This window comes from Agelaius tricolor, unplaced genomic scaffold (genome assembly GCF_023055355.1).
Source record: "Agelaius tricolor isolate 1412-34295 unplaced genomic scaffold, bAgeTri1.0.p SCAF_8, whole genome shotgun sequence".
In the NCBI taxonomy this organism is placed as follows: domain Eukaryota; kingdom Metazoa; phylum Chordata; class Aves; order Passeriformes; family Icteridae; genus Agelaius; species Agelaius tricolor.
In genome coordinates this window covers 33,068,283-33,095,636 of record NW_027269268.1, presented here as the reverse complement: position 1 = coordinate 33,095,636, position 27,354 = coordinate 33,068,283, and the positions used below count along the sequence as shown (strand labels likewise).

General features: G+C 36.5%; 1 protein-coding gene across 1 annotated transcript in view; it reads left to right on the top strand.

Moving 5' to 3' along the window:
• The window catches only part of FAT1 (FAT atypical cadherin 1), a 100,344-nt gene extending 73,404 nt beyond the window's left edge, over positions 1–26,940 (top strand). The window contains 19 exon segments of the mRNA XM_071432259.1: positions 1–278; positions 1,622–1,775; positions 3,196–3,429; positions 4,683–5,072; positions 6,264–6,478; positions 6,881–7,018; positions 7,311–7,454; positions 9,845–10,042; positions 14,095–14,896; positions 15,866–15,997; positions 16,104–16,267; positions 16,826–17,288; positions 17,806–17,959; positions 18,191–18,301; positions 18,516–19,147; positions 19,394–19,531; positions 21,588–21,647; positions 24,293–24,328; positions 25,227–26,940. The exon segment at positions 1–278 is cut by the window's left edge and continues 1,341 nt beyond it. Of these exon segments, the coding sequence (XP_071288360.1) occupies positions 1–278; positions 1,622–1,775; positions 3,196–3,429; positions 4,683–5,072; positions 6,264–6,478; positions 6,881–7,018; positions 7,311–7,454; positions 9,845–10,042; positions 14,095–14,896; positions 15,866–15,997; positions 16,104–16,267; positions 16,826–17,288; positions 17,806–17,959; positions 18,191–18,301; positions 18,516–19,147; positions 19,394–19,531; positions 21,588–21,647; positions 24,293–24,328; positions 25,227–25,846 (5,063 nt within the window). The 3' untranslated portion in view covers positions 25,847–26,940.
• The last annotated feature ends 414 nt before the right edge of the window (positions 26,941–27,354 follow it).

Here is a 27,354-nt window from a genome sequence, read left to right as displayed (position 1 = left end):
TCTCTCTTTCTCTCTTTCTCTCTTTCTTTCTTTCTTTCACCTTAATTTTGATAGAGTAATAGTATTTCTTTTTATATTTCAGGAGGTGATCCTTTGGACAGTTTGCTATTGAAAATTTACAGAATGAATGGAAGGTCTATGTCAAAAAGCCTCTGGACAGGGAAGAAAAGGATAATTATCTTCTAAATATTACAGCTACTGATGGAACCTTTGCAGCTAAAGCTGTGGTGGAGGTTAAAGTCCTTGATGCTAATGATAATAGCCCTGTTTGTGAAAAGGTAGGCAGAGTCTTGTATCTTCCATTACCAGCTGCTTTCATACATAAAATTTACATTTTCTCTGAAATTGCTTCTCAGGAGACTGGCAAAGAGCTGTTCCTTTTAAACCAATAACACTACTAAGATAGATTGCTGTTAAATAAAAGAATACTTCATATACAGATTTTTTAAAATCCAAAGACAATTAATTGACACTCAGTGGGTATTTGAGAGATATAAGAAGAATTGTAGTACATTTCTCCTATGTTAATTTTTTTCCAAAAAGAATTCTTTTAAGCTATAGCCATCATCGTTTATATGCTCTATTTTATGAAAGAAGCAAAGTTTTAAAGAAAGCTGAATCCCATTTCTTAGTTGAAATATGTGAGTATTTCCTGTGATAAAGGAGTTGAAAATAGTGAAACATTATGCTGCAATTGCAGTCAACAGCACCAAAAATCTGTAAGCCATAAATGTTTTCTTGTTACAAAACTGTCTACCGTACCAGATTTTTATAGTCTGCAAAAATGGACATGAAAAATAAGGAATGGAAAAAACTCAGGAAGATAGCCCCTGCAAAATGTGTTACTGCCTCTCTTGTATTTTTCATAGTTGAACACAGATTTCATATTACTGGGTTGAAATCTTCCCTTGTACTAGGAAGGACAAGTATACAGTGATATAGGATTCTTTTTCTTAGTTGATGTTTATGTTGGTTACTTCTGTGTAAATGGTCGCAGTTATACACAGACTGGCAAGTCAGTATTTTTAGCTTTTTTTCCTTTTATTTTCCCCTTTGTTGATATTGTTGTTACAAGGCTTAGTGCTTCTAATGTAATGCACATTCCTGACATGGTTGAGCTGTAAGAGTGCTTAGTGCCAATAAATTCTGAATCCTTTTTCATATTTTTAATTTAATCTAGAAGCTCTTGTGTCATTAAAAGGGCAGCTATCAATTTCTTGTAGATTGGGACAGACCTAGAAAAGATGATCCACCAAAAGAGAGAAAAATGAAATTAGCAAAAATTTGTAACTCCTCTTTTGGGAACACATTTCATTATTAGTTTATTTATTTCATTATTAGTTACAAGTGTCCCAAGTTCTGAGCAATACACTAATGTTCAAAAATCCCTATAGCTGCAGTATTAAATACCTTTCTGAATAATCGAATAAATGTGAAATAATTAATTAGAAAATCATAAGTTCTTTTAATTTTAAGTTATTTCATCCTCTGGTTCACATGATATGTTACCAGACATTCAAGCAGAATATTATTCCCTCTGTAATTCCTTCTTCCCCTCCCCTTTCCAAGTTTTGCGTACTTCATATGTTTAGTTTTTCAATGTAACTTTGAAATCTTGCAGACTTTATATGCTGATTCAGTTCCTGAAGATGCCCTTCCTGGTAAGCTGATAATGCAGGTGTCTGCTACAGATGCAGATATTCGTTCCAATGCAGAAATTACTTACACACTGCATGGCACAGGAGCAGAAAAATTCAGACTTGCTCCAGACACAGGTAATAATACTTTATACATTATACAAGACTCCAGTCACCTCATTTTATAAAATGCTTTGCTATTGCATTAAGACATAAATGTCAGTTGTTAAAACTTTCCACTAAGGGTTGGTTTACTGTACATTGGTTTATGTGAGTTTCTACTACACAAATACTAATAATATATTGAATAAACTCAGGCAAAAGGCAAGTATTTTAATTTATGAGGAACTAAATCGTAAACAGGGTAATTGCCCTGAAGCCAGAAACTTCCATGCTGAAGTGACTGGAATAAAAGTAGGCCATAAATTTTGCTCTTTTTATACTCGCTGTAGTAGCAGCAATAATGGTTTGTAACTGTGAAATATCTCCATTCAGATTCTCTTTGCCATCTTTTGTTTTGGAAAATTAAATGGGATGAGGTTAGATGGAGCAACAAATTTCCTTTCTATAGCAAACACCAGAAGTGTCCCCAGCTTTATTGGAATAAGATTAACTCAAAAGTATAAATGAGATCAACTTTTAACTTGCTTCACTTTGGTCTTCATGGCATTTGTGTGTTTTGTATTACATTATTGCCAAAATCCTGTACTGTGCAGGCTGCAGTAGACAAGCAGTAGGAAGATAAACAGTGTAGAAAAAATAGAATAAGATGAATACAAAAATGTAATGCAAGTAGAAGAGATTAGAAAACTTCAGTGAGTGACAAAATAAATGAGAACCCTTACTTCATGGGTTTGGGGGGTATTTTTGGCTTTGAATGTCACCTGACTGATGTGCTACTGTGTTACATAAATTGAGAATTGGTAGGGCTAGAATACTCAAAAAAAGTGTTTCTTAATACTTTTTTTACCTGTTTATAAGGTTACAATGACTACACATAGTAGTGGCCTCTCATGTTTTTTGTCACTTTAGAAAGTATGTGTTAGAGGTCTGCAGGTTTGTCTGTAGTAGCAGTTAAGACCTCATTGTGAATAGCTGCATTTATTCATGAAATGTTAGAGGAGGAATTACCAATACCTATGGAAGGAATACAACTAAATAGCTCAGAAAAAACAGACATGGATTTAACCTTGCATTTTTTTAACACCAGAGTTCTAAAATTCACTTTGCACAAACACACATGGATTTTTGCATTTATGCACATTCTCTCTCTCTGCACTATCAGAGAGTTTAACTTTAGCTAATTTCTGTTTCAAGAGCATTAGGAAAAAATAAAATGTTTTAGTTCTTAATCTTTTCAAACTGAAAAGGCAGGTCACTTACATGTTTTGCCCAAAGTGGAGTTCATTAATACAGTACATCTGTTGATTTAGCCAGTGATGAAATTACTGTAAATAAGAAAATTGTTGTTTAGGTATTCTGATTTTAAGGGAAAACATGTGTAGGGGTACTTAAGCCTTGCAATTTGCATCAACTTAATGTGTTATGCTGTTTGTAGGTGAACTGAAAACATTAATGGCACTTGATCGTGAGCAGCAAGCAGCCTATCATCTTCTAGTGAAAGCCACAGATGGAGGAGGAAGATTCTGCCAAGCTAACGTTATCCTAACTCTGGAAGATGTGAATGATAATGCCCCAGAATTTACAACTGACAGTTACTCCATTACAGTATTTGAGAACACAGAGCCTGGAACCCTTTTAACAAGAGTGCAGGCAACAGATGCAGATGCGGGTATGCATTCTTTGACTGATACTTTTGTCATGTTCTCAGACTTACATTATTATTTCTTTAGTTTTATCCTGAGAGGTGTCAAGTGTTTCAGTAGAGCTGACAGATGTTCAATACCATTCAGGATTAGACTCCTGAAAGATATATTTTGGTCTACTAAATCATTTAACACCTGACTTTCATGTGTGAGTAGCTTGGAAGACATCCCTATGGTGTCTTTGCAAAAAAGAGGAGAGGGGGGAGAGACAAAATGTAGGTCATTTTAACTGTCATAAGGTATTAATGCTATGATCAATTAGGTTCATCCTTTTACTCCTGATGAAGTAATAGGACTATCAAGCCATGTCTGTTCATGTAAATGGGCATTCATGGGTTTTTGTGCTTCTCAGGCCAGCCATCGATGACCATACCATCAAGAGAACACTGGTCAACTGTAGCTTTATGTATATGCTGTCTCTTTTACTTCATTTTTACTGTCTCTTTGCCTTCATTGTTCAGTTACAAATATTAAGTGAACTTGAACTAAAAATGACATCAGAAAGAGTTTGCTCATAGGCTTTGTTGTAAGGAACAAAACAGCGTTTAAGGGTGTGATTTCCACATCTTATCAGTTTCTTAATCAAATAGTTGTATAGTTGTATAATGAATAGTTGTCTCAGTTTTTTAAAACAGCTGACCTGCTTTGTGCTATGATAAAGCTCATTTGAAAGGTAGCAGACAGTTGTTTTCATACTTCACCGGTGTTTGAGGCTCAGGTGGACCAAAATACTTGCCCCTAAATTCTGTAAGGTTTTTGTTTGTTTTATAAAGAAATGGTGCTAGAAATTATGCTCCTGTTAATTTTGGGGCACAATTCTTGAATAAATGTACTGGTTTGGAGTCTAGTTAATTGATGCAACCTAACCCTCCCATATCCTCCTCTGTTATTATAAGCTTGGTAAGCAGATTCTGTTGTTCTAAAGTTATAATTACATTTATATTAACAATTATTTCATATTAACTAGTGCTGTGACTGAAGCAGAACCATGGCTCATGTTTTCTGTATGACAGAAAATCAGTGCAGTGAAGTGTTAGCTTAATGTGTTTTTGGAAGTAATTCTGCCCCTCGCAAGAGACTTTGCCTCTTTCTGAAATGTACTTTTAACATGAATGATAATATTTAGCATGCATGTCTTATTTTCATAGCTATCCAATGGATTATTCTGTTGTGTATTTTAATGGCTGCTTCATACTTGAAATTTTCTTTCAAAATGCAGGGTTGAACCGTAAAATCCATTATGCACTGGTGAACTCTGCAGAGGGGCAGTTCTCTATTGATGAATTCTCTGGAATCATTCGTTTGGAGAAGCCTTTGGATCGGGAATTACAAGCTGTGTACACGTTAACTGTGAAGGCCACAGATGAAGGCTTGCCTAGAAGACTGTCTTCAACAAGTAGTCTTATAGTTTCTGTTTTGGATATTAATGATAACCCACCCGTATTTGAGCATAGGGAGTATAGTGCAAGTGTGTCAGAGGACATTCTGGTTGGAACTGAAGTTCTCCAGATCTATGCTGCAAGCAGAGACATTGAAGCCAACGCTGAAATCACATACTCAATAGTCAGTGGGAACGAACATGGAAAATTCAGCATCGATTCAACAACAGGTAACAGGTTGCAACTGTGAATATTACTTGTGGCCAAGCAAGCACCATGCCATACTGACTTCCTCCATAGCTGAGCCAGGTTATGTACAATCTGTGTGCTTCATCCCAGCTGAGAAGCTGCTGCTGCTGTCTTTTCACCCATTTTACCAGCAAGCTTACTAGAGGAGTGCAGTAAAATGTAGAATAGAAACTTTATATGTTTCTTCTATTTATTGGATTATTACTTGGATTAGGTTCATTTATAAGGGTTTCCTAACTGGAAATTCCCTACTCTGGGGGCAGGCAGGTGGAAAGACATAGATCTGTAATGAGAAACATAATGGTCTTTCCACAAAAGGTGTGTAATCAGAAGGAATGGCCAGGCTTGGCAAAAGAAGGATTATAAATAAAATTAGTTGGGAAGACTAGTCATTGGTCCACAAAGGCAGTAATCCTAGAGAAGTTTGATAAGGCATTAAAGAGAACTTGGAACAGGAATATTCTGTTCAACCATATTTCCAGCATGACAGTGGAGATTTTAGGCTTGTATGATAGTCAGATTTAGTCTCAGGGACTATTTAGGTTATGTTGAGAATTTTTCCCTATTATTGACAATTCTTTGTTAAAAATCAATAAACACCTCAATTTTAGTTTTGTTTACTTACATAGTTCTTTTTCTAGAGCTAATTTCTTGCAAAGTTGCTTGGGTTTGGGTTTTTTTTTATTTTTGGTTTTATTTTTAATAAGATTTCTACCCAAAAGTTAATTCTAATTGACTTTTAGTAGTTAGTTAAATAGTTTAGTAGTTAATTGTACTACTAGTGCAGTGGAAATTACAATTCTGCTTTTTCCAGTGGACATGCTGATACTAAGGTATGGAAGATAAACTTCATATATTTGAAAGGAGTAAAAATGTTCCAGAAAAACTCATCCAGCAAATCAATTTGTATGCTAGGGACTGCACTATCTTAACTAGTCAGTTAAAAACTCACAAAAGGTAGGTCTGGTTGTTTTAAACTGTGAATCTTTTGTGGTAATGGCAGGAACTTTACTTACATGTGTAAACATTATCATTTCACGGGGTAGCTCTAGCTTTACAGTGAAAAATCAGGCCCTGAAGAAACTGAGTTTTTGTCAGGTCAAAATAAAAATTTACAACACATAATAGTACAGTAGTAGCAGAGTTTGAGACTTTTTTTTCTTCTTCCCTAGGAGCCATTTTTATCATTGAGAGTTTGGATTATGAAAGTTCTCATGAGTACTACTTGACAGTGGAAGCCACAGATGGAGGCACACCTTCATTAAGTGATGTTGTAACAGTGAATATTAATGTCACGGATATCAATGACAATTCTCCAGTGTTTAGCCAAGACACTTACACTGCAGTAATCAGTGAAGATGCTATGCTTGAACAATCAGTTATTACAGTATGTATTGGTTTCTCACTTTGAAATACTCTGTCATGATGAACATGCTTTCATTCTTGAAGGAATAAGTATTGATTTGAAGGTAAACATCAACAAATAGATGCTTGCCACTGAATGAATGGAAAATTTACTTTGAAAAAGTATCAGAAGTAGGGACTTGAGATGCTGTGGGAAAGTAGATAATATTTGTGATATGTTTATGTTCTCCTCATGAGACCATGACTTAACTTTCAGAAGAAATTCAGGAAATTAAATGATGTTGGTATAATGTATTGAGATGGCATTTCTCTTGTGAACTATGAAATCTGTTAGACCAAAAGGGCTCATCTTCAGGGTGAGTTTATCTGAGAGATGCTAGAGTCTCTTTCAACCTGTTTTAACTGAGACTGTAATGTCCCTTAGGTTATGGCAGATGATGCTGATGGACCTTCCAACAACCGCATTCACTACACAATCATAGATGGCAATCAAGGAAATCCTTTTACAATTGACCCTACCAGGGGTGAAATAAAAGTGACTAAGCTTCTAGACAGAGAAAAGGTGAGTTTTTTGTGGTTTTAAGGCAGCTGGGATTAATTTACCAATACATAATTGATGACCACCATTTTCTTACTCTAAGTTACTGTTTCATGTTCCAAAATTAATATTGCTATAGTAAAGTGCAAGCATCTGTCTTTATCTGTACTTTTGGGAGGAAGAGAAAGGATTAAATATATGAAGGAAAGCTTTACTGGGGGTTGTACTGAAATAATTCTTCCATAAAACAAAATCTGAGTTTGTTACTTTATTCCTCTTCAGTAAATGTTTTTAATTTTTTTTATTAATATTTTAGATTTCAGGATATACCTTGACAGTTCAAGCTTCAGATAATGGAAGTCCACCTAAACTTAACACAACTACAGTAAACATTGATGTTTCTGATGTAAATGATAATCCTCCAGTGTTCTCAAAAGGAAACTATAGTGTTATCATCCAGGTAAATACAACTAGTAAAGTAGGTAAATCAGTATTATTGGACTGCAAATTTGTGACTGAATTTTTCTGTATTTTTAATTTAATTTTAATTTTATTTAAGGTCACCAATGAGACTGCTTATCAAATAAGTGTTGAGGGTTTTAAAATTCCTGTTTGCACATTATGTAGAAACTTACATTGCAAGTTGTAAGAATCACAGAATGGGTGAGGTTGGAAGGGACCACAGTGAGTCATGTGGTCCAACCTCCCTGCTAAAGCAGGCTCATCCTAGAGCACATGATTGAGTCCAGTCCTGGACACAGGACTGAGTCCAGAATGTTCTTGAATATTTACAGTGAGGGAAACTGCATAACCTCTCTGGGTTCTTTTTCTGATTCCTTGTGCGTGTGCATGTCTATATATTATAAATTCCTTTTATGCATAGAACAATCTTAGAATCATACAGGGATGTTAAAATACATTATAATTTTCCTATTTCTTTTCAGTCTTAAGAGTTACTGCTTAGAAAAAGATCCTTTAGGTCCTTGTTACTATGAAGCTAGTGCTCTGCACCATGGCATCAGGTTAAGCCCTAATTCCCACTGGCCTCCTCTGGGATCAGCAGCAGTTAGAACAAGAGTGGAATTTCATATGGCTGCATACCAATCCTTTGACTAATTTTACACTGTAGGATGGTAGCCGTAGGCCACATTGTCAAGTGTCTGGCATGTACTTGCCTGATTCAAAAAACTGCTAAAGCAAAGACAGCAGAGTCGGCATCTATACTTCTTGTCTTCCTGAATCCAAGAGGAAATAAATGGAAGTCAACAAAGGAATTGCACTAAGACCTTTGTAGACTAGTAATGTAAATGAGCTCAATCCCTTGTTTCCTTCTGCTGTTTCCAGGCCTGGTGCAGTAGATCTGTGAGGATCACACAATGTTGCCTGATGCACTGTGCTATCCTAACATACCACTTGTGTTTGAGACAAATGTGCATCATTTTTAAAGGCAGCTTTCCAAAACAGGACAAAGTGAATATATACAATATGCACCCAGTATGCAAATAAGATGTCCTGAATCTTGTTTTTAAAAAACCCAACCATCCAAAAAAAAAAAAAACCAACCCCAAAAACCAAACCAAAACAAACAAAACAACCCACAAAAAAAGAAACCAAAAACCCCACCAAATAAAAAACCAAACCCAAACCAACAGATTCCAGATTCGTGTTTGTGTGCTGCCAAATGAATCTTCTCTTCCCCTATTATAGTTTTTCTTGAAATAAATGTTATTTAATATCTCACTAAAACTTCAGACTGTGTAGCCAATGTATGTACTATTTCCCTTACTCAATTAAAGAGGAAGATCTCGTTTTATAGTTCATTCATATGGGTCTGCCCTAGTTGAAGGTAGCAGAGAAAAAGCTGGAGGAGTTGCCCAAGAATGCTGATGTACATTTCCTCTTGTATTTGAGATGGATATATTTGGACACAGTAGAAAATGTGCTTAGCTTTTAGGAAAGTCAAATTACTTTGGATGTCCAGCTGTAAATATTTGTATTTTAAAGCAATGGTCTTTGTTTTGCTGAAAGGGAAAAAGCTTCAGCTTTTTGCAGTATCTGATAGCTAAATTGACTTACTCTCTCAGAAACAGTATTGTTATCAGGAGTTTTTAGATTTGTGAAAGGGATAGCATTTTGTTATTGTTGTACTTCAAAATAATGTTTCTACTTTTCTTGCTTTTCTAATAAGTATGTATATAGAGAAATCTGGCTGATACAGTAGAGCTCAAGTATTCTGGGAGAGGAGTTACAAGTGTCAGATAAGGTTATTATGTGTGTGTGTAACGTATGTGATAAGCCAGCGTATGTGAAGTGTCTGTGAAACCTCAGACATCCACATGATGCAAACTTGAAGGGATTTTATGATGCAAATTTTAAAATCTGGATTTCATATTTTAACTGGATAGTGCCTGTAGCAGCCACAGCTGTAGGCAGAACTCTTAATTAGGGGCACAAGGGGTCAGATGGAGGCGTATTTTTCTAGTCCTCCCAACAAAGGCATTAGATTATTCTTAACAGGTGTTTTCTCTAAATTTCAAATCTTTGATGACTTGGTAATTAGGCTACAGTAATACTAATTCAGACCAGAAGTGGAAAATGTAAAGTGTCAAGGCTGAGCTACCTTTAAAAATAGAATACCAAGTTAAAAAAACTGCCTTTCTCCTATTACTGTTTTTGAGTCTTAATCTCAGAGGGTAGTAGTTTCCCTGAAGCAGTATTGTCATTCTGATTTCTCTTGTACTGATTAACTGGTTTGACAGTAATTTTTTGGGGTTTCTGTTGCAAGGAAGAAATCAGCATCAGACCATATCCTCAATTATAACAAAACCAATGTGTATTATGTATCTATAGGAAAATAAACCTATTGGATTCAGTGTGCTGCAGCTAGTGGTGACAGACAGGGATTCTTCTCACAATGGCCCTCCTTTTCTCTTCACCATCCTGACTGGAAATGAAGAGAGAACTTTTCACATTACCCAGCAGGGAGTTCTGACCACAAGCGCTGCACTGAATCGCAAAGTGAGAGATCACTATTTGCTTCATGTCAAGGTAAGATGTTTCTGTCATGTTCCTCTTACTGTTTTGCATTGTAAGTATTTGATTAACTTTTCCCACTCGTGTTCACTCCACCACTTGTCTTTCTGTTAGGAGTCCTGACATGCCAAGTAGTCATTTGAGGCATGTCCCATGGGGACATGTGTCTTCATAGACAAAATCTGTTGGTTTAAATGCTAATCTACACAGATGCAATGGGAAGATCAGTTAAATTCACAGTTAGAAGTAAGGTGAAGTGAAATGTTAACTGGGTGAGTGGTCTTAATACGTCCTTTGCCTTCTGGTTGGAATGTTGAAAAACCAGCAGGGGACAGGTCCCTTGAGCCATTTTCTATTGCCTGCAGAATTCCTCTTGCTGCTATCATTTTGACCCTTGAAGCTGTATGCTGGACTAAACTCACATGATGAAAGCAGGGATATTGCACAACATAGCAGTAATGGAAAATTTTCCTGTAGTGCCACATTCTTCTTTCAATGGCAATTGAAAACAGCTTTTTTTGACTTTGGACCTTTTTTCATAGTATTTTCAATAGATGTTTTTTCATAGCATTGAAACTTGCAGTGCAGTAGTTTGAGATCTCAGGATCCTGCAGTGGAAGCCAGAGTATAAAACTCAAAAAATGATCCTGAAGTGCTGTAATATTCACTATATGTGCCATTGTTGTGCAAAAAGACCAGACCATGTCCAAGGTTACATTTAACTAGCTAAGTTCTCTCAAATACTTTTTGTAACCTAGCGTGAGAAAAGTTCAAACCAATTGTTTTAATCTTATCTAGTCCTTTTAAATTCAGTTATAAATTAAGCAGCTAGGAACAGAGGACTAAAGATTAATAGGCTAAAAGTAGATGCCCTTAATTCTTAAACTTCATTTCCAGATTCAGGTTTTAAGAAAAATTCCTACCTTCATTTTCACATGAGGAATTTATTTTAATCTCCACATTATTCTTATGGATACTATTGCAGATAATTTATGAATAAAAATTCAGTTGCAGTATTTTCAAGTAATACTGTTTATAACAGTGTATGCTGAATTCTGTCCACATTGGGATAGTTGTGACATATTTACACAAAGTCTATTTTCTTTGGGGAAAGAAGAAAAAATTCACACAGATATTGTAATTTGCTGTTTGAGTCACTGAAATGTTAGTATCCAGGAGCCATCAATATAAGGACAGATATAATTTCATTTAAGTGTAGTTTAGTTTAGGGTTTAAGAATTGAGTTGAAAATGGGGGCAGGTATATTATTCCTCTGTTAGCCATTTTTTCCTCAATAGTGATATGCCAATTCCCCCAAAGTCACCTTTTTGTTTATGGGTGTTTTTCCTGTATGTGGTATCAGTGTAGTGCAAGAGTCATATGTTTTCCTTTAGATCTTCTCTAACAGTAACTAATTTCTATTTATTATGCTTTTTAAATGTATTCTTATAAATGCATGTATAGGCAGTTATATTTGTTCTGTATAGACTGTTACACTGACTGTGTCGCATTTCATGATTTAACTGCAGCTTTGGCCCTTCCTGACGTGCCTAGCTTTTTTTAAGTGTGAGATGCCTGTCTAGCATCTTCCTCTGGGTGGAATCTTGCAATTCTTTTATTTCTAAGCCACTTTCTGGTGTCTAGTCTGCTTGTAAACAGCCTGTCAGTACTTCAGCTATCTTGTCTTCAGCACAGTAGCTGAAAAGTGCTTTTTTATTAGGAAATGAATATGGGCTATTTCAATGGCATCCAGTAGCTAAACAAGTGTCTTAAAACAAATGTACAAACATTTAGTGCAAAGACTTCTCAGAGACTGTAAATCATTAAAGCAGACTTTGCTAATGTGCCTCTTTTTGTCAGTATTTTGGACCTGTCTAATCAGTTGATTTCCAAGCTTCTCAACTGGATTCTTGAAATATATCGCTGTCTTTTAATTGCCATTTGTCATTTTACACTTTGCTAGTTTTTTTCAATAGACATACTGCTATTATTTGCTATTATCTTACAACCCATGGGTATGAAGGCATCCAAGACTAAAACTAGCATTTCCCTATCACAAGACTCTAGTTCTAGTGATACACACAAAATTATAGACATGGCTATTGAGGAAAAATATTCTTCCTCTCTTCCTTTAAAATAATACTTTTTAAAGTCTGTAGGAAGGCATTTTCTCAAGTTTACATTATGTTTAATTTCTGCATTTTGATCTTGCAAATCACAAGTTAATGTCTGTGTATGAACTCTTGATACCCATTTTCAGTTTTTAGCTGACCTTTACTGGTGTGCTTTTCAGTATTGACAGCTTTCGCCTTAATTGCTTTTTGAATGGATTGCAGAAGTAGTGATGTTTTAAATTTACAGGCATACTTTCATTTGAAAAAACTCAGAACCAAATAAAACCCCACTAAAACTACACAAACTTTCCCCATATGCACTCTACGCCCCCACTACCTTCAAAAGACTTTACTTTTGTCATTTTAATAGAAATAAGGATTTTTTTTTTCCCCAGTGGTCACCTTATATGGGCATGCCAGTTGTATTTGCTTGTGCTCTCTCCAAAGGAAATAGATTATCCATTAACAAATGTCTCATAGCATTAGTGTGCGAAATCTTCAGCTATGAGTCATGCAGTCCTTTGTGCCACACTCTGAAGTCTTCAGTTTAAAACCACAGCACATTTTTAAATATCTGCACTATTGAAAAACCATTTCTCCTGGGGCTCTTCTTTCCTACTTGCTGTCCATTTGTTATAATTTTGCTTGTCTGCTTTTTTTTGAGCCTTTTCTGGTTTCCCTTGGCATTTCTTCTGTAGCTAAACTGCCTGCCTTGTCTTGTTTCCAGGCAGAGATCTAGGCAAAACGAAACTTTGCCAACTTGAGCTAAAGCTCTCGTTATTTATTTGGGTAACTGGAGGACAAGTTTCTAGCCATGCCTGTCTTTTGGAGTTAACAGAAACAGATGAAGACATGCAGTTCTAGGAGACACACATTACCTTTTAAAAATGCCACGTTTATGTGCCCATCCACAGATAATCTTGTGCCTGGAGTTACTCCTCTTGCTTAAATTTGTATTAATAAAAACCAAAAGCAGCCTGTCCACATAGATCTTCAAAGTGTACTCTGTAAAATTATTGCAAAATCTTTTAAACAATGCAGAGTATCTTGTACTTTCTGAGCCCTGTATATCCCCTCTGTACCTTCACGTCTCTGATTCTTCTTTAACTAATTTCTTCAGTGTCACTTTCAGTAACTGAGAGTGAGTTCTGGAAAAAGTAGATGGGAAATAAGAGGTGAGAAATAGAAAGAAGAAAGTGAACCCAAGGGAATGCTCTTAGCTCACTTTTCCACTCTTCTTTTTTTACTGTCCTTGTACACCAACAGTGTATGTCTTTGTCCAAAAGGGGTGGAGAATAGGTTATTCAAAAAGGCTTTAAAATTGAATTAGGCTGATACAGTTAAAGACAGTTGATTAACTGTCTGAAGCAAATAGCACTACAGGTACCCACCTCTTGTTTTCCTCTCTGTGACCAAAAATCATGAAAGGCAACATAATTAACTTTCTGCATGTATTTTTTTCCTTTTGAAGTTCCGTTTGGCACGGTACATTTACTTTGTCTTCCAGATTACCTCCTAATTGTAGTGAAGCATGTTGTACATTTCTAGTGCATGACTCATTTCAAGTTTGTAAAGTGTTTCTGTGCTTGATATTAAAAAGCTTCAAGCACCATCTGCTGTCTGAAATCAGCTACTGTGCATTTCCTCTGTATTTGCTACCAGTGTTAATAGCTTCCTGGCATTTTCAGGTAATAAGAGCACTGTAGGCTTTTAATCTTGGGAGAAATGAAAACATGTTTGTGTGTGCCTGCTTATATAAGCTTTTTAAATTTTCAGCGTTAACTTTTATGTTAGGAATTGTGTTACAGAATTTATGTAAAGCATTTTCCTATAGGACTTTTTGATGGGGTTTTTATGGGTACAAAAATACAGCTCAACTATATACAGGATAAATATCTTCAGTAGAATTTGAGATAAAGCAAAATTGTAAATCTGTCCTCATCTTTCCTTTAGGTGTCAGATAATGGAAAACCACCGTTGTCATCTTTGACTTACATTGATATTAGAGTTATTGAGGAAAGCATTTATTCTCCAGCAATACTGCCTCTGGAAATCTTTATCACAGCTTTTGGGGAAGAATATTCAGGTGGTGTCATTGGAAAAATTCATGCAACCGATCAAGATGTTTATGATACCTTGACATACAGTCTGGACCCCAAAATGGAATCCCTGTTCTCTGTTTCCAGTACTGGTGGCAAACTAATAGCACACAAAAGGTTAGATGTAGGACAGTACCTCCTAAATGTCACTGTTACAGATGGAAAATTTACAGCTGCAGCTGATATTACTGTACACATCAGACAAATCACACAAGAGGTATTAAATCACAGTATCGCAATACGCTTTGCAAACCTGTCCCCTGAAGAATTCATTGGTGATTACTGGCGCAATTTCCAGAGAGCATTGAGAAACATCTTGGGCGTGAGGAGAAATGACATCCAGATTGTCAGTTTGCAGCCTTCTGATCCTCCTTCTAATCTGGATGTCCTCCTGAATATTGAAAAGTCTGGTAGCTCTCACCACCCAATGAGAATTTTGCTCCACAAGATAAACTCTTCTGTGCCTGACCTAGAGGAGATTTTAGGTGTTCGGATAATTGATGTGTTTCATAAGCTCTGTGCAGGCCTAGATTGTCCTTTGAAATTTTGTGAAGAAAAAGTAACAGTGGATGAGAACATCATGTCAACGCACAGCACAGCCAGGCTGAGCTTCGTCACTCCCCGTCATCACAGAACAGCAGTTTGTCTTTGTAAAGGTACGAAACACAGTAAGGGAAATTGTATCCTTGAAAAGATTGTTCTGGTTTTAAAAAGCACTAGTCCTCAGATGGAAATTTATATTACAGAACAAGATCAGGAATGTTTGGTAACTCTCTTTATACTATTTGCCTAATTTTATTTGTAGTAAGGAGTAATTCTTTCTTATCTCATTACCTCATTTCAAGAGTTTACATAGTACAAGTTTATGGGAGTGGGTACTTATTTTCTTTATAGCTACACCTTCATTTTCCATTTTATGAAATAAGTAAATTTTTTGTTGTTATTGCCTATCCTATTTTGATGGCCATTTTCAGTCTTGTGTGCACAAAAGTAAGTTCCTGCAAAGTACCTGAATACTTCGTTGTTTCTGCTTAGAGGAGTAGCCCACATAGTTTCCAAACTTGTTTGGGAATGAGAGGGTAATGTGGGAAATAAACATTCATTAAAATATATGTAAGTATAAAGATTTCTGACAAAAGGTTAATTTATCTTTATCTTTGAGTAAAGAAACATTGCTTTTAAAATCAGGACTTAACCTTGCTGGGTGAACTTGCACATATGAAGTAAATATTTAAAGCCTATTCCTTTTCTGTCTTAAATACAGACATGTTTTTCTCTGCTCTCTGCAACCTACTCTGTCCATGCTTATAGCTACATGTTGAATTTTTGTGGTGAATGATTGTAATGGTAAGCCTTAAACCACAATACCAGTTTCCCAATTTTACTAATTGAATTGAGTAATCAAGATAAGGATGAGCATCTGCCACTGTATATTCTATTTGTCTAGAACAGAATGTCTGTGCCAGTCATGTCTGTGCCAGTCATGCCCCATAACTGTTATTCACTTCCTTGTCTGATAGTCAGGAATATCATTTGGGGCACTTTAACCTACTGTACTTAGCAGTCCCTTTTCACAAAATACCATCATCATCAACAAAAAAGAAATAATGGATTTGGTTTCACAGAAGGGAAATGCCCCCTGGTGAACAGTGTGTGTGAAGGAAACCCATGTCCTGAAGGTACTGAATGTTTAGTAGATCCCAAGGAAGGAAAATACACCTGTGTTTGCCAAGACAGCAAAGCTGGACAATGTCCTGGTAAGGAATTAATTTTAAAAAAGTCTGTAAAACTATATTATTTTCCAAATACAAATTTGATTCCAGTCCTGTACTAATACTTTTTATGCTTTTCTGTATTCCTAAGCATCAGCTGGCTCTGCTGTGACATTTACTGGGAGCAGCTATGTGAAATATCGTCTCATGGAAAATGAGAACAAAGAGGAAATGAAGCTGACAATGAGACTTAGAACTTACTCTGCTCATGCAGTTGTTATGTATGCTCGAGGAACAGACTACAGTATCTTAGAGGTATATTAAAATCTCCTAGTGCATATCTCCTCCTTTCTTCGTACCATCTTCTTACTATTTTTGTGTCAGATTAAAAGATTGAGTCATAACATCTATGTAGAATGGTTATAACTGAAAATTGCTTTAAAGGTAGGTAGGATGTGTTACACATCCAAAGTGAAAAACTTGTACAGAAATTTTTACATTTGTAAACAAACAAAGCTTCCCGAATCACATATTTTAAACAGCTTTAAATTTATTCGCTTATAGTGGTGTAGTTCATACAGGAAAAGTTACTTAAAACACAAGATGAAAGGTATTGAAATATTGTAATATTTTGATTATGATCTGTGATTGCTTTGCTAGAGGAACAAAATATACAAAGTGTACATTTCAATTAAAAGAACCATATAGAATAAATCACAGTTGCTGTGACTGGAAAACAGTGTTATTAAACTGCTTTTTATGAACACCACCATCATCCCGTCTCTCCAGCAAACATAAACTTTTATAGGCATCAATATTTTAAACTCTTTAAGTGTGCGGACCATTTATTGATATTGTGGCTTTCCTCTGTAGATCCATCATGGAAGACTGCAGTATAAATTTGATTGTGGCAGTGGACCCGGGATTGTCTCTGTTCAGAGCACTCAGATAAACGATGGCCAGTGGCATTCCGTATCTCTTGAGGTGGATGGAAACTATGCACGACTTGTTCTGGACAGGGTGCATACTGCATCTGGTACTGCTCCTGGTACACTTAGGACACTAAACCTGGACAATCACGTGTTTTTTGGTGGTCATATTCGTCAGCAAGGTACAAGACATGGTAGAAGTCCTCAGGTTAGCAATGGTTTCAGAGGCTGTATGGATTCCATTGTACTAAATGGACAAGAGCTGCCCCTAAACAGCAAGCCACGAAATTATGCACACATGGAGGAATCTGTAGATGTCACTCCTGGGTGCTTACTGACTGCCACAGATGGCTGTTCAAGCAGCCCCTGTCAGAATGGAGGCATCTGCAACGCACTGTCAAATGGAGGTAAGCTGCTCTTTATTCTTCTGCTTTTAGCTTTCAAAACTGCTTTTCAACTTCTCTGCTTTGAAGGATGAAACAACTTCGTGCATAATTCTTGGTTTCCCAGAGTTGTAGAAAGTCAGTTGTTGAATAGGTAGGAAGGCTGCATGTGCCTTCTAGATTCAACTGCTTGGGGGTATGAGGTAGACAAAGTCCATCTGCCAAAGTGGGGATTTAATCTTCAGTGCTAACATCTAAGGTCCATCCTCTTAACAGCCTACTTTGGAGTTTTTCTTTAAAGATTCTGAAATCATTGGGACAACTTGTGTTTTGTGAGAAAAATGTTTAAGAAAACTCTTAGTGTTAGACTTTTCCTCACCTTTTGATAAAAACATTTCTATTTTTTCCCATCCTTTCTCTCATGTAACAGCTTGGTGGGTAGGGAGGAATTTATCTTAAATCTGTAGGTGAGCAGGGAAGATTTTATCTCAAATCCAGTAAAGCCGTGTGCACCTTTTAAAAAGACTGTATTTGATTTCAGGTTACTACTGCAAGTGTGCACCTTTGTTTATGGGAACTCACTGCGATGTAAGTGTCAACCCATGTGCTTCCAACCCCTGCCTTTATGGTGGGACTTGCATCCCAGTCAGTGATGATTTTATCTGCCAGTGCCGAGGACAATATACAGGTCAAAGGTATGTTTCTATGGTTCATTGTATCAATGAACCCCTTGGAAAACAGGATATAAATGTAACGCTTTTTCTGTTTCTTTTTTTATGTGTTTCCTACTTTAAGCTCAGATATGAGACATACTGGAGCTGGCTGAAGTTAACAGCAGCCCCTGTGTTACAGCTCTGTATCCCACATTATGAAATCGCTTGCAGTAAGGTAATGTTCAGCTGGTTTTGTTTGTTTTGCCTTTGCAGATGCCAGCTGGGTCCATATTGCAAAGACAATCCTTGCAAAAACAGTGGCAAGTGTATTGACAGTTTGGATGGACCTGTTTGTGAGTGTGAAGCAGGCTTTCGTGGAGAAAGGTAGGTAGCATTCCACATACATTGAATTTTAGTAGTATTAATTAAGAGATTAACAGTTCAAACTGGTTGAAGTCTGGGATGTTGATAAAACAGCAAAATGCATGTTAGTGTGCAGTACCTTATAATAAACAGATCTAAAAATTGTTGAGAACGAGATTACAACAAAGACTACTGATGCAAACTAAACATCACTGATGTGCTCTGTTTCTGATAGGTGCCTGACTGATGTCGATGAATGCGTAGAAAACCCCTGTCTCAATGGTGCCCTTTGTGAGAATACTTATGGTTCATACCACTGCAACTGTAGTCGTGGATTTGGAGGCAAACACTGCACAGACATTGTTCTCAATAAATATGTTTCGACATCTTGGAACATTAGCTTAGCTGAAGTGATTGGGATTATTGTTTTCATCGCAGGAATCTTCTTGTTAGTTGTGATTTTTGTTGTTTGCCGCAAAGTGGTTGGTAGGAAGAAGAAGCACCAGCCAGAACCTGAAGACAAGCAACTGGGAGCTACGACAGCCTTCTTGCAAAGACCGTGTTTTGATGCAAAATTGAATAAGAACATCTATTCTGACATCCCACCACAGGTTCCTGTTCGTCCCATTTCATACACTCCAAGCATTCCAAGTGACTCCAGGAACAATCTTGACAGGAATTCTTTTGAAGGGTCTGCAATCCCTGAGCACCCTGAGTTTAGTACTTTTAACCCAGATTCTGTACATGGTCACCGGAAAGCTGTCGCTGTTTGCAGTGTTGCACCAAACTTGCCACCTCCACCTCCCTCCAACTCACCTTCAGACAGTGATTCAATACAGAAACCCAGCTGGGATTTTGACTATGACAGTAAGAGACATTCCTATTTTTACTTTCCTGTTAAATGGGTGTGCTGGGACAATTTTAATATGAGTACAAAGTCTCTGTCTATACCTCTTAGAGTACAGAAGGCATTATGCCTTCACTGAGTTTTGTCTCTGATCAGCCTTCATGCTCTACTAAGTTTTGTAAAAATGTGCAGACCTCAACTTTAAGTAGTATTGATTCTTTAATCTAGAATCTATTCATTGTCTCACTTGAAACTTTTTCTTTCAGCTAAAGTAGTAGATCTTGACCCCTGCCTTTCTAAGAAGCCTCTGGATGAAAAGAACTCCCATCCTTACAGTGCAAGAGAAAGCATGTCTGAGGTCCAGTCTCTCAGCTCCTTCCAGTCTGAATCCTGTGATGACAATGGTACGTAAAATGCAATCACTCTGTACCGCTGCTGATGTTCATTTGTTCTGTCTTTGCATCTGTATCTCTTAGTAACAATAGGATTTACATATATTGAATATATATTAAATAGTAGCTTATTTAATATATATTTGTATTTACTTATGTTAATGCCCAAATCTGTTATGTTTTTAAAAAATATTTTACCTATCTCTATGCCAACTGTTAATTACTTTACTTTAAAGTTATAATCATTCTGCTGTTAGAATATTACAGTGAAAATGCAGCTCAAGTTGCTCAGAGCCTTGTGTTTTAGGATTAGTATTTAGTATTAGAATTTGGTAAACTCTTCTAGGTTATCCTTAGTTATCATCTTATGCAAGAATACAGTGAATTTAAAAAATGGCCTCTGCACAAATATAACTTTCACTTTGCTGTTCAGCTCTCAGTAAAAAGCTTTCTGGTGTTACAGTTTCATTTGTTTCCTTCTCTTTTTCTTGCTGCGACCTCAGCTCCCATATGGATCAGATCAGTTCTGAGTGAGAGCAGAGTTTAAGGGACTGCTTGTAAGTTTGATTACTTTAGTAATGAAGGAAACTTCACAAAAAGAAGTTTTGTTATAATAGAACAGTATATTTGGCTTTCACCATGATTGAAATGAATTCATAAAAACATTTCATACAATGAAAAAAGCCAATATAAAAATACAAATATTTTGATCACATCTCAAGTCCATCAAAATATAATCAGCAGACATACTTGTGGGTTTGATTATTATTAATTGGATGTCTTTTCCATTGTCATGACAGATGCTTTTGTAGTTGATATGAATGCATCTATGTATTCAGAAACATGTCATACTGATTGGACAAAGCCACAGTTTTCTCATAATTTGCTAAGTTAAGGTGTGCTTTGACTCTTTATTCCACTTTCTGCTTTTGTCTCTGCCTGGTAAAAAAGAACTTGAAATTCCTTTAGCTTAGGAATTAAGAACATTCTGCTTCTTAATGAAGTAGAGTGATTTGCTATTAACAGCATGAAAAAAAACTATCTGGTTTAATGATTGGTGAAAGTAAAATGGTATGCTTGCAGTCCTCATCATTTTATCAGTAGACTTGATGCCAACTTGCAACTTTTTTCCCGTGGTTTTAAGTGTCGTGTTGTACATGTTGTTCTCCCCTCCTCACTGTCTTATATGTCTGGTATATTCTTTTTCCCATTTCCTGTCATGTATTGATTACTCACTAATACATCATTTTAAGAGAAATAGCTGTAGAATCATAGATACTGTTCCTTCCTTCCATTTTGGTAGATTCAGAATTTAATAGCTTGATATTTAATCCCTGAGCTGTGCAAAACAGTTGCATGTGCTTACTTCATTTTTACCCTATAAGAATAAATCCTTCTCCATTCCAAAACTATCATGAGGGAAAGTGAAGACATAAAAAATACATTCAAGCTTGTTTTTTTTAAATAAGTATGTAGCAGCCTGACTTTGGTATTCCTACTGTGGTATCTCTACTTTATACAAAACTTAAGTAGATCAGTAACAGAAGTTTTCAGTACGTATTTTTCATATCCTATCCTTTTAGTTCATTTCAGGGAAAATTTCTTTCCCATATCTTTCATTGGTAGGGAGGCAACATAGTTTACTTTAAAGGAGAAGTCTAATGCAATAATCCTTAATTCACTCAACACAAGACTTCAGAAAGGTCTAGTTTGCTGCTATGTAGATCAAGTATGGTGCAAATGAGTATATCCAGGCAACATTTCAGAAGTTTTAACACAACTTAAGCAGCCTTGTGCTCATGCAAAATGTACTTCATGAGTAGTTACAAGTACTTTTGTATGTTTAGCTATAATAAAATTGAGCTTTAGATATGTGTTTTATATGTTACATGCAACTACTCTCTAGATTGAGAGTGAATGTGCATGTACACTAATAATGTTGCTCTATAAAACAGTAACGAACTGCAATTTCACAGTGTTGATGGGGGGTTTTGTGTGTATGTCTGCTGTTTAAAGTGATACTAACTATAGGTTTGTTTTAATTTGCTCCTTTTATACCTTTTACAAGCTTCCGTAGTGACTGTAATACACCTTGTCAATGCTGTTGTTGACTCGGTGGAAAAAGAAGGTATATACATGTTTTCATATTTATTTACTGCTTTGGCAGCATAATGCACGTTTGTTGTCTTACATTGTCTTCTAGTAATGTAGTCCTAGCCAGATGTGAGCTATAGAATATTATTTACTTAGACTTTCTGATAAGTTATAGCAAAAAATATATTTATTTTGTAGATCTGTTAATGTTTTCTTGAATATGCTGTAGATGCCTTGTCAACAGGTTTCAAAGTGTATTTTCTTGGGAAAAAAGGGATTGGCATAAAAAGATCTGGGCGCTTACTCTCTTCTGAAAATATTCATAGTAAAGCTGCCAGCAGAATTGAGACAACATTAAAGGCAAATGCATGCTGTACTGTAGATGAAACAGCAGCAGCCTCTGCTTCCTTTTCTTCTCCCACCCACACCTGTTGACACCTTGTCCAGCTGAGCAGAATCAAAATGGTCTGGTATCAGTACTCACTTCCTTGGTCTTCAGATCAATCTGTCTCTTAAGTAAAAAAAAAAAATAGTTCTGTCTGCAGCTGAGATATGTAGGCATACACATCCTCCTCAGTTTAGGTAGCTTGTTACTATGCAGCCTTACAACAGTAGCTAAAATGTGCATTTGGGTATATGTACATACACATATATTTGTGTGTGTGTGTGTAGTATGTATTTGGAAGCTGAAGGAGGCAAGGTAGGCATTTTCAATGGTATGTTATTTTATTTCTGCTAACATTTAAGTACCAACCACTCTGGGAAATACAAACTCTTTACAGAGTTTGCAGAGGTTTCTTCTGAAATAGCCTATGCTATTCAGCCTATGCTTCCTATTTCTAAATACAGACTAGGAAACTTAATTTTTTACTAGGAAACTTAGTTTTTTACTAAGTCCTACTTAAAATGAAGCCATTGTAAGAACACAAAATCAGTTAGAGTAGGTGAAGTTTCACTTTGGTTTGTTATCTGAAGTACACCTTTTTTAATTTACACAGGCACACAAAAAGTAGACAAATACAAGGACTTCCAATTATTTGAGAGTATTTCATTAATGAGGGTGCCATTTCATTAATGTGTACCTATAGACAATAGCCCTCCATGCAAAAAAATTGCAATGCACAGTACTTGGGAATGGGAGAATTACAAGACTAAAAGAGGCCGTCAGATGTACCAGGGGAAATATTTAATAACTGACTCAGATTTTCTCTAAGATTTTAATTGGTAGAATCTGAAAATTATAGATGGAGTTCTCAAGTCAAAGATAAAAATATTGCCTGGTGTTTTAGTATCACCATAAGATAAATACGAACATTGTGTGTGTTGCAATTGTAGAGACATTAAATATGCCCTACTCCAGCTGCTTCTTAACATTTGAGAGTTTCTGCTCTTAATAAGCATTTCTTCTTAATAAGCATCTAAGGTGAGGAGTTCTGCTTTTGAGCACCTTCAGGGAGGGTGTCAGTTCAAGCAGCAGAGATCCTTACTCAAGCCTGCAGCAAGGTCGTGTTCTGGGACAGATGGTCCATACCTTTAGTGCCCCCAAGTGTTTCTGTCCAACAGGCATCCTGGAAGCATGAACTGTAGCTAATTTCATGTAGGACAGTTTTGGGCCTGTATTCTCTGCACTGCTCCTCAGGTTGTAGTAATGCTGAGCGCAAGAGAAAATACAGCTCCAATCTAGCAGATTGTCACATAAAGATGGGCATGTCCAGTTCTAGTTTGTGTTTCTGCCATTTATGTTAAAGGGTCTTTGCCTCAGAAGAAGAGGAAAACCTAGATGTCTCCATTCCTTGGTGAAAGTGCTCTAAATCATAATGCCTATTGGCTTTAGTTTTGCACCCAGTTTCCAGGAAAAATAAAGAATGTTGTCTTCTAAGTGGACTAATAATCAGAACCTTCTCCTGGAGTTGAGGCCAGAGATGTTTTAAGAGTCTCAGAGCTCAGACTGACATCTCTGTTAGTCTGAACAGTATGTCTGGGCTAGGCAAGCTTAAAATAAAGGAACTTCTCTCTGAAGAGTCCTCTGTCCCTTCAGTCTTTCAACAGATGAAAGTATGAATTCTTAGGAGAAGATTCTGCCATTAGGATAGTTATCACTCATCCATAGAGCCTTTAATAGAGAATATAGATTCCTGAATAGAGAAAGGTTTAATATTTGTCAGGGTAGTTCTCTGCTGAGTGTGAGTTGTTGGAATTGCTGTACAAAGGGAGGCAGGTTTCCCAGTGCTTATGTATGGAAGTCACAGACTAAAGGAAGAGTTACCCTGATACTCAAGAGATACTTCTAAGTGTAAGCACCAATAGATGGATCCCTGTATGAAAACACAAGGGTAAATACAAGGAAAGAAAAAATCAGATCAAGTCCTACTACCTTGTATAGCAGAAGTCCTGTATATACTGATACAAGGATTTCAGTAAACTCCAGACTGCAGATTTTACCACAAGACAGCCATGTCCCAGATGGGCTGTACATTAATTCAGTAGCTGTCCTACAGTTCAAGTCTTAACAAATAAGGAGAAAATTTAAAAAAAAACTTTAGTATTGCTAATTAAACTGGACAAAAACAGTGTGAATGTCATAGTGACTAGTCATTGTTTGTCTTCATATTGGTTCTACTATTTGATTCCTAACTACAGATGTTTTCTCCTTTTTTCTTCTTATTCTGCCATCTAAAGAATCTTTTGCTGTTCCTGACCTCAGCAATTCAAGAGGTGACTTCTGCATGCAGTTCATTGATGTTCACCAAAATTTCTGTTAATATTTGGTTTTAACACAGACTTACTCTCAGTTGCTTGCTGTGCATTTGTCTGCAGTGATTTCTTTTTACTAGATTTGCACTATATTACAACATTGTATTTTTTTAATTGGTGTTCAGATGAGAGAAATTATTGGGTTTTAGTTAGTTTAAGTTTACATCTAGTTTCCAGCAAATACAAACTTACTCAAAGGGAGCTTGCAAGAGAGGATCAAGTCCAGTCATTTTTGCATGATTAAGCTTGATTTTCCTGGTTTGTTCTTGTAGTTGAATGTGGAATGTCTTTACTAATAACGTAAGATTTTTATCAGAGGTGTTCCTGTAGAGCTAACAGCATTTTGTGAAACTAACTTTATAATGTGCTTGAGCAGCAGAGTCACTTTAAATGGTCTGAAATACTTTACCAAATAGAAATTGCTTCTTTTATCTAAGAAAGTAATGGATTATATATGCTAAGTATATTCTTAAGAAAAATAGGCCATTGTTATCACCCTAACTAATTACTCAGTAACAATTAAGTATTTAGCTGCACCAGGTAGGGTGTTGATTCTTTGCTATCCACTGAACAACTATATATTGTGACAGCACATTCCATAGGTGACTATAGCTCTTCCCATGTTAGGTGTGATGTCTGGGAAAATGTAAAAGTTCAAGTGGTGACTGATGCACTATCTCATGCATGGCATAAAGTGAAGTTGTGTTGAATCTTTGTGCAACCAGGGCAAACTGCTGATTAACAAGTGGTGTCCTAATCACAGTGATTGCATTGTCTTAATACATGTGTTGATTTCTCAGTTCAGACTGACTTGAATACAAGACAATAATACTATTTTTTTCTTTAAATAACTTTTCAGGTTATCACTGGGATACATCAGATTGGATGCCAAGTGTTCAGTTGCCAGGTATCCAAGAGTATCCAAATTACGAAGTGGTGGAGGAGTCAGCTCCCCTCTACACAGATCCAAATGCCATCGATACAGACTATTACCCTGGTGGTTATGACATAGAGAGTGATTTTCCACCTCCACCTGATGATTTCCCTGCACCTGATGAGCTTCCACCATTACCACCTGAATACAGCGACCAGTTTGAGTCAATACAGCCACCCAGAGACATGCCAGCCGTAGGTAGCTTGGGTTCTTCTACAAGGAGCAGGCAGAGATTTAACCTTAATCAGTACCTTCCCCATCACTACCCTGCAGACATGTCAGAACCTCAGACCACCCCTGGCGGCGGCAGCTACAGAGAACCGTACGCTCCGTACTCGCTGGGGTTCAATCCAGACTTTGAAGCACCCCCCGTAGACAACATGTCCATGTCTGTGTACGCTTCCACAGCCTCCTGCTCGGATGTGTCGGCATGCTGTGAAATGGAGTCTGAAGTCATGATGAGTGACTATGAGAGTGGAGACGATGCTCACTTCGAAGATGTGAAAATTCCTCCGCTTGATTCCCAGCAACATACAGAAGTCTGACACACTCAACAAAAGTGCCTGGACTCTAACAAACTTTATCAAATCTAGAAAAATTTTCAAGAGCTTTTTTATTTTTTTCTTTTTTTTTTCCAGCCATGGTGAATGCTTTTGTTTCAATGAGCTAAACTGGCATGGCAGCATTGGATAATGCAATTCATTTCACTAAATGAACCTCTTTCCATTTCCTGACCTACTGTATTTGGAAAGTTCTAAGATTTCCATTGGCTGTGCCATTTCTGAACATCCTTTATGTACTTACATTTTCTATGTTTAAAAAAAAAATCACATACCACTTCTCCATGTTAGCATGATGCATATATTTATATAGTTCTAATGCAATTAATTTTCTCCTATTTTTTGTAAATTTTATGTACAGTTTTGATTTTAATAGTTTTAACTAGATTTTGTAGATATTTTGTGAATTTGTTTTCCATTGAAACTAGTGGTGTTAGTGTGCCATTAAAAATGAGCACCCTGACTTATTATAATCAGGGCATCACTGTATGTATTCCCCTGAAAACCAAGGTTTGACATTTCATTGTAAAACATTCAACATATTCACACAATTTCAATTGTACATACATTAGGTCTGATATTTTTCTGGGTCAGCTATATGGAAATGTCTTAAATGGGTTGCTGTATTTTAGAACTGTAAACATTTTTTTCCCTTCTTGGAAAGTGTGTTGGGGACCCTCTGCATACCAGTTTAGAACCAAAACCACCATGACACAGTTTTTATAGTGTCTGTATATTTGTGATCCAATGGTCTTGTAAAGGTTTTTACTGAAAATTACCATTAGCCAGTCTTTCTTACTGACAATAAATTATTAATAAAATACTTTAGCTTTGCTCTGTGTATCTCTATTATATAATATACCATTGACAAAGCATTCAGTGCAGCATTTTTTAAGTCTGTATATGTTTTGTACTGTATTAAGTTACCTGCTCCAAGCAACTCCTTTTCCTCTCCTCTGAAATGAGCCTGCAGCTGTGTTAGAGATGCTCACAAGATGGCAGTGTGTGTCTGCTTAATGGTGTTTTTAAAAGTAATCGGGCCAGTCTGAATAAAGATTGATGGGTATCAAACTGCAGCAGCCTTCTCGGTAGTTTGCATTTTTATTTAAACATATAATATCAGCTCTGTAAGTTGCTGAATAATTTTTTCTCATTTCACAAAAATATATACAAAGAAAATCCCCAAGATCTTTAAAGAGTTTCTCCCCTCCTTTATCACCTGAATACTTACTTCCATGACTAGTTACCCCTTGATGGTGCCACCTGTATGCTTAAATGGCCGTGCCACTGTCTGACTTTGTGCTAAATAGTTGGTGGTTTCCTGAAATTATATTTCAGTTGCAGTTTCTTACATTAAGTTCACACTAGAAGTTTGCCTTGAAGAAGTAAAGGTAGAATACAGTTTTCCTGCGCATTATCCAGTTCCTTTTCTGACTAGAAAAAAACAAAGCCTTTAACAGAGTTCTCTAGCATAAATTTGGCCTGATGGTAAG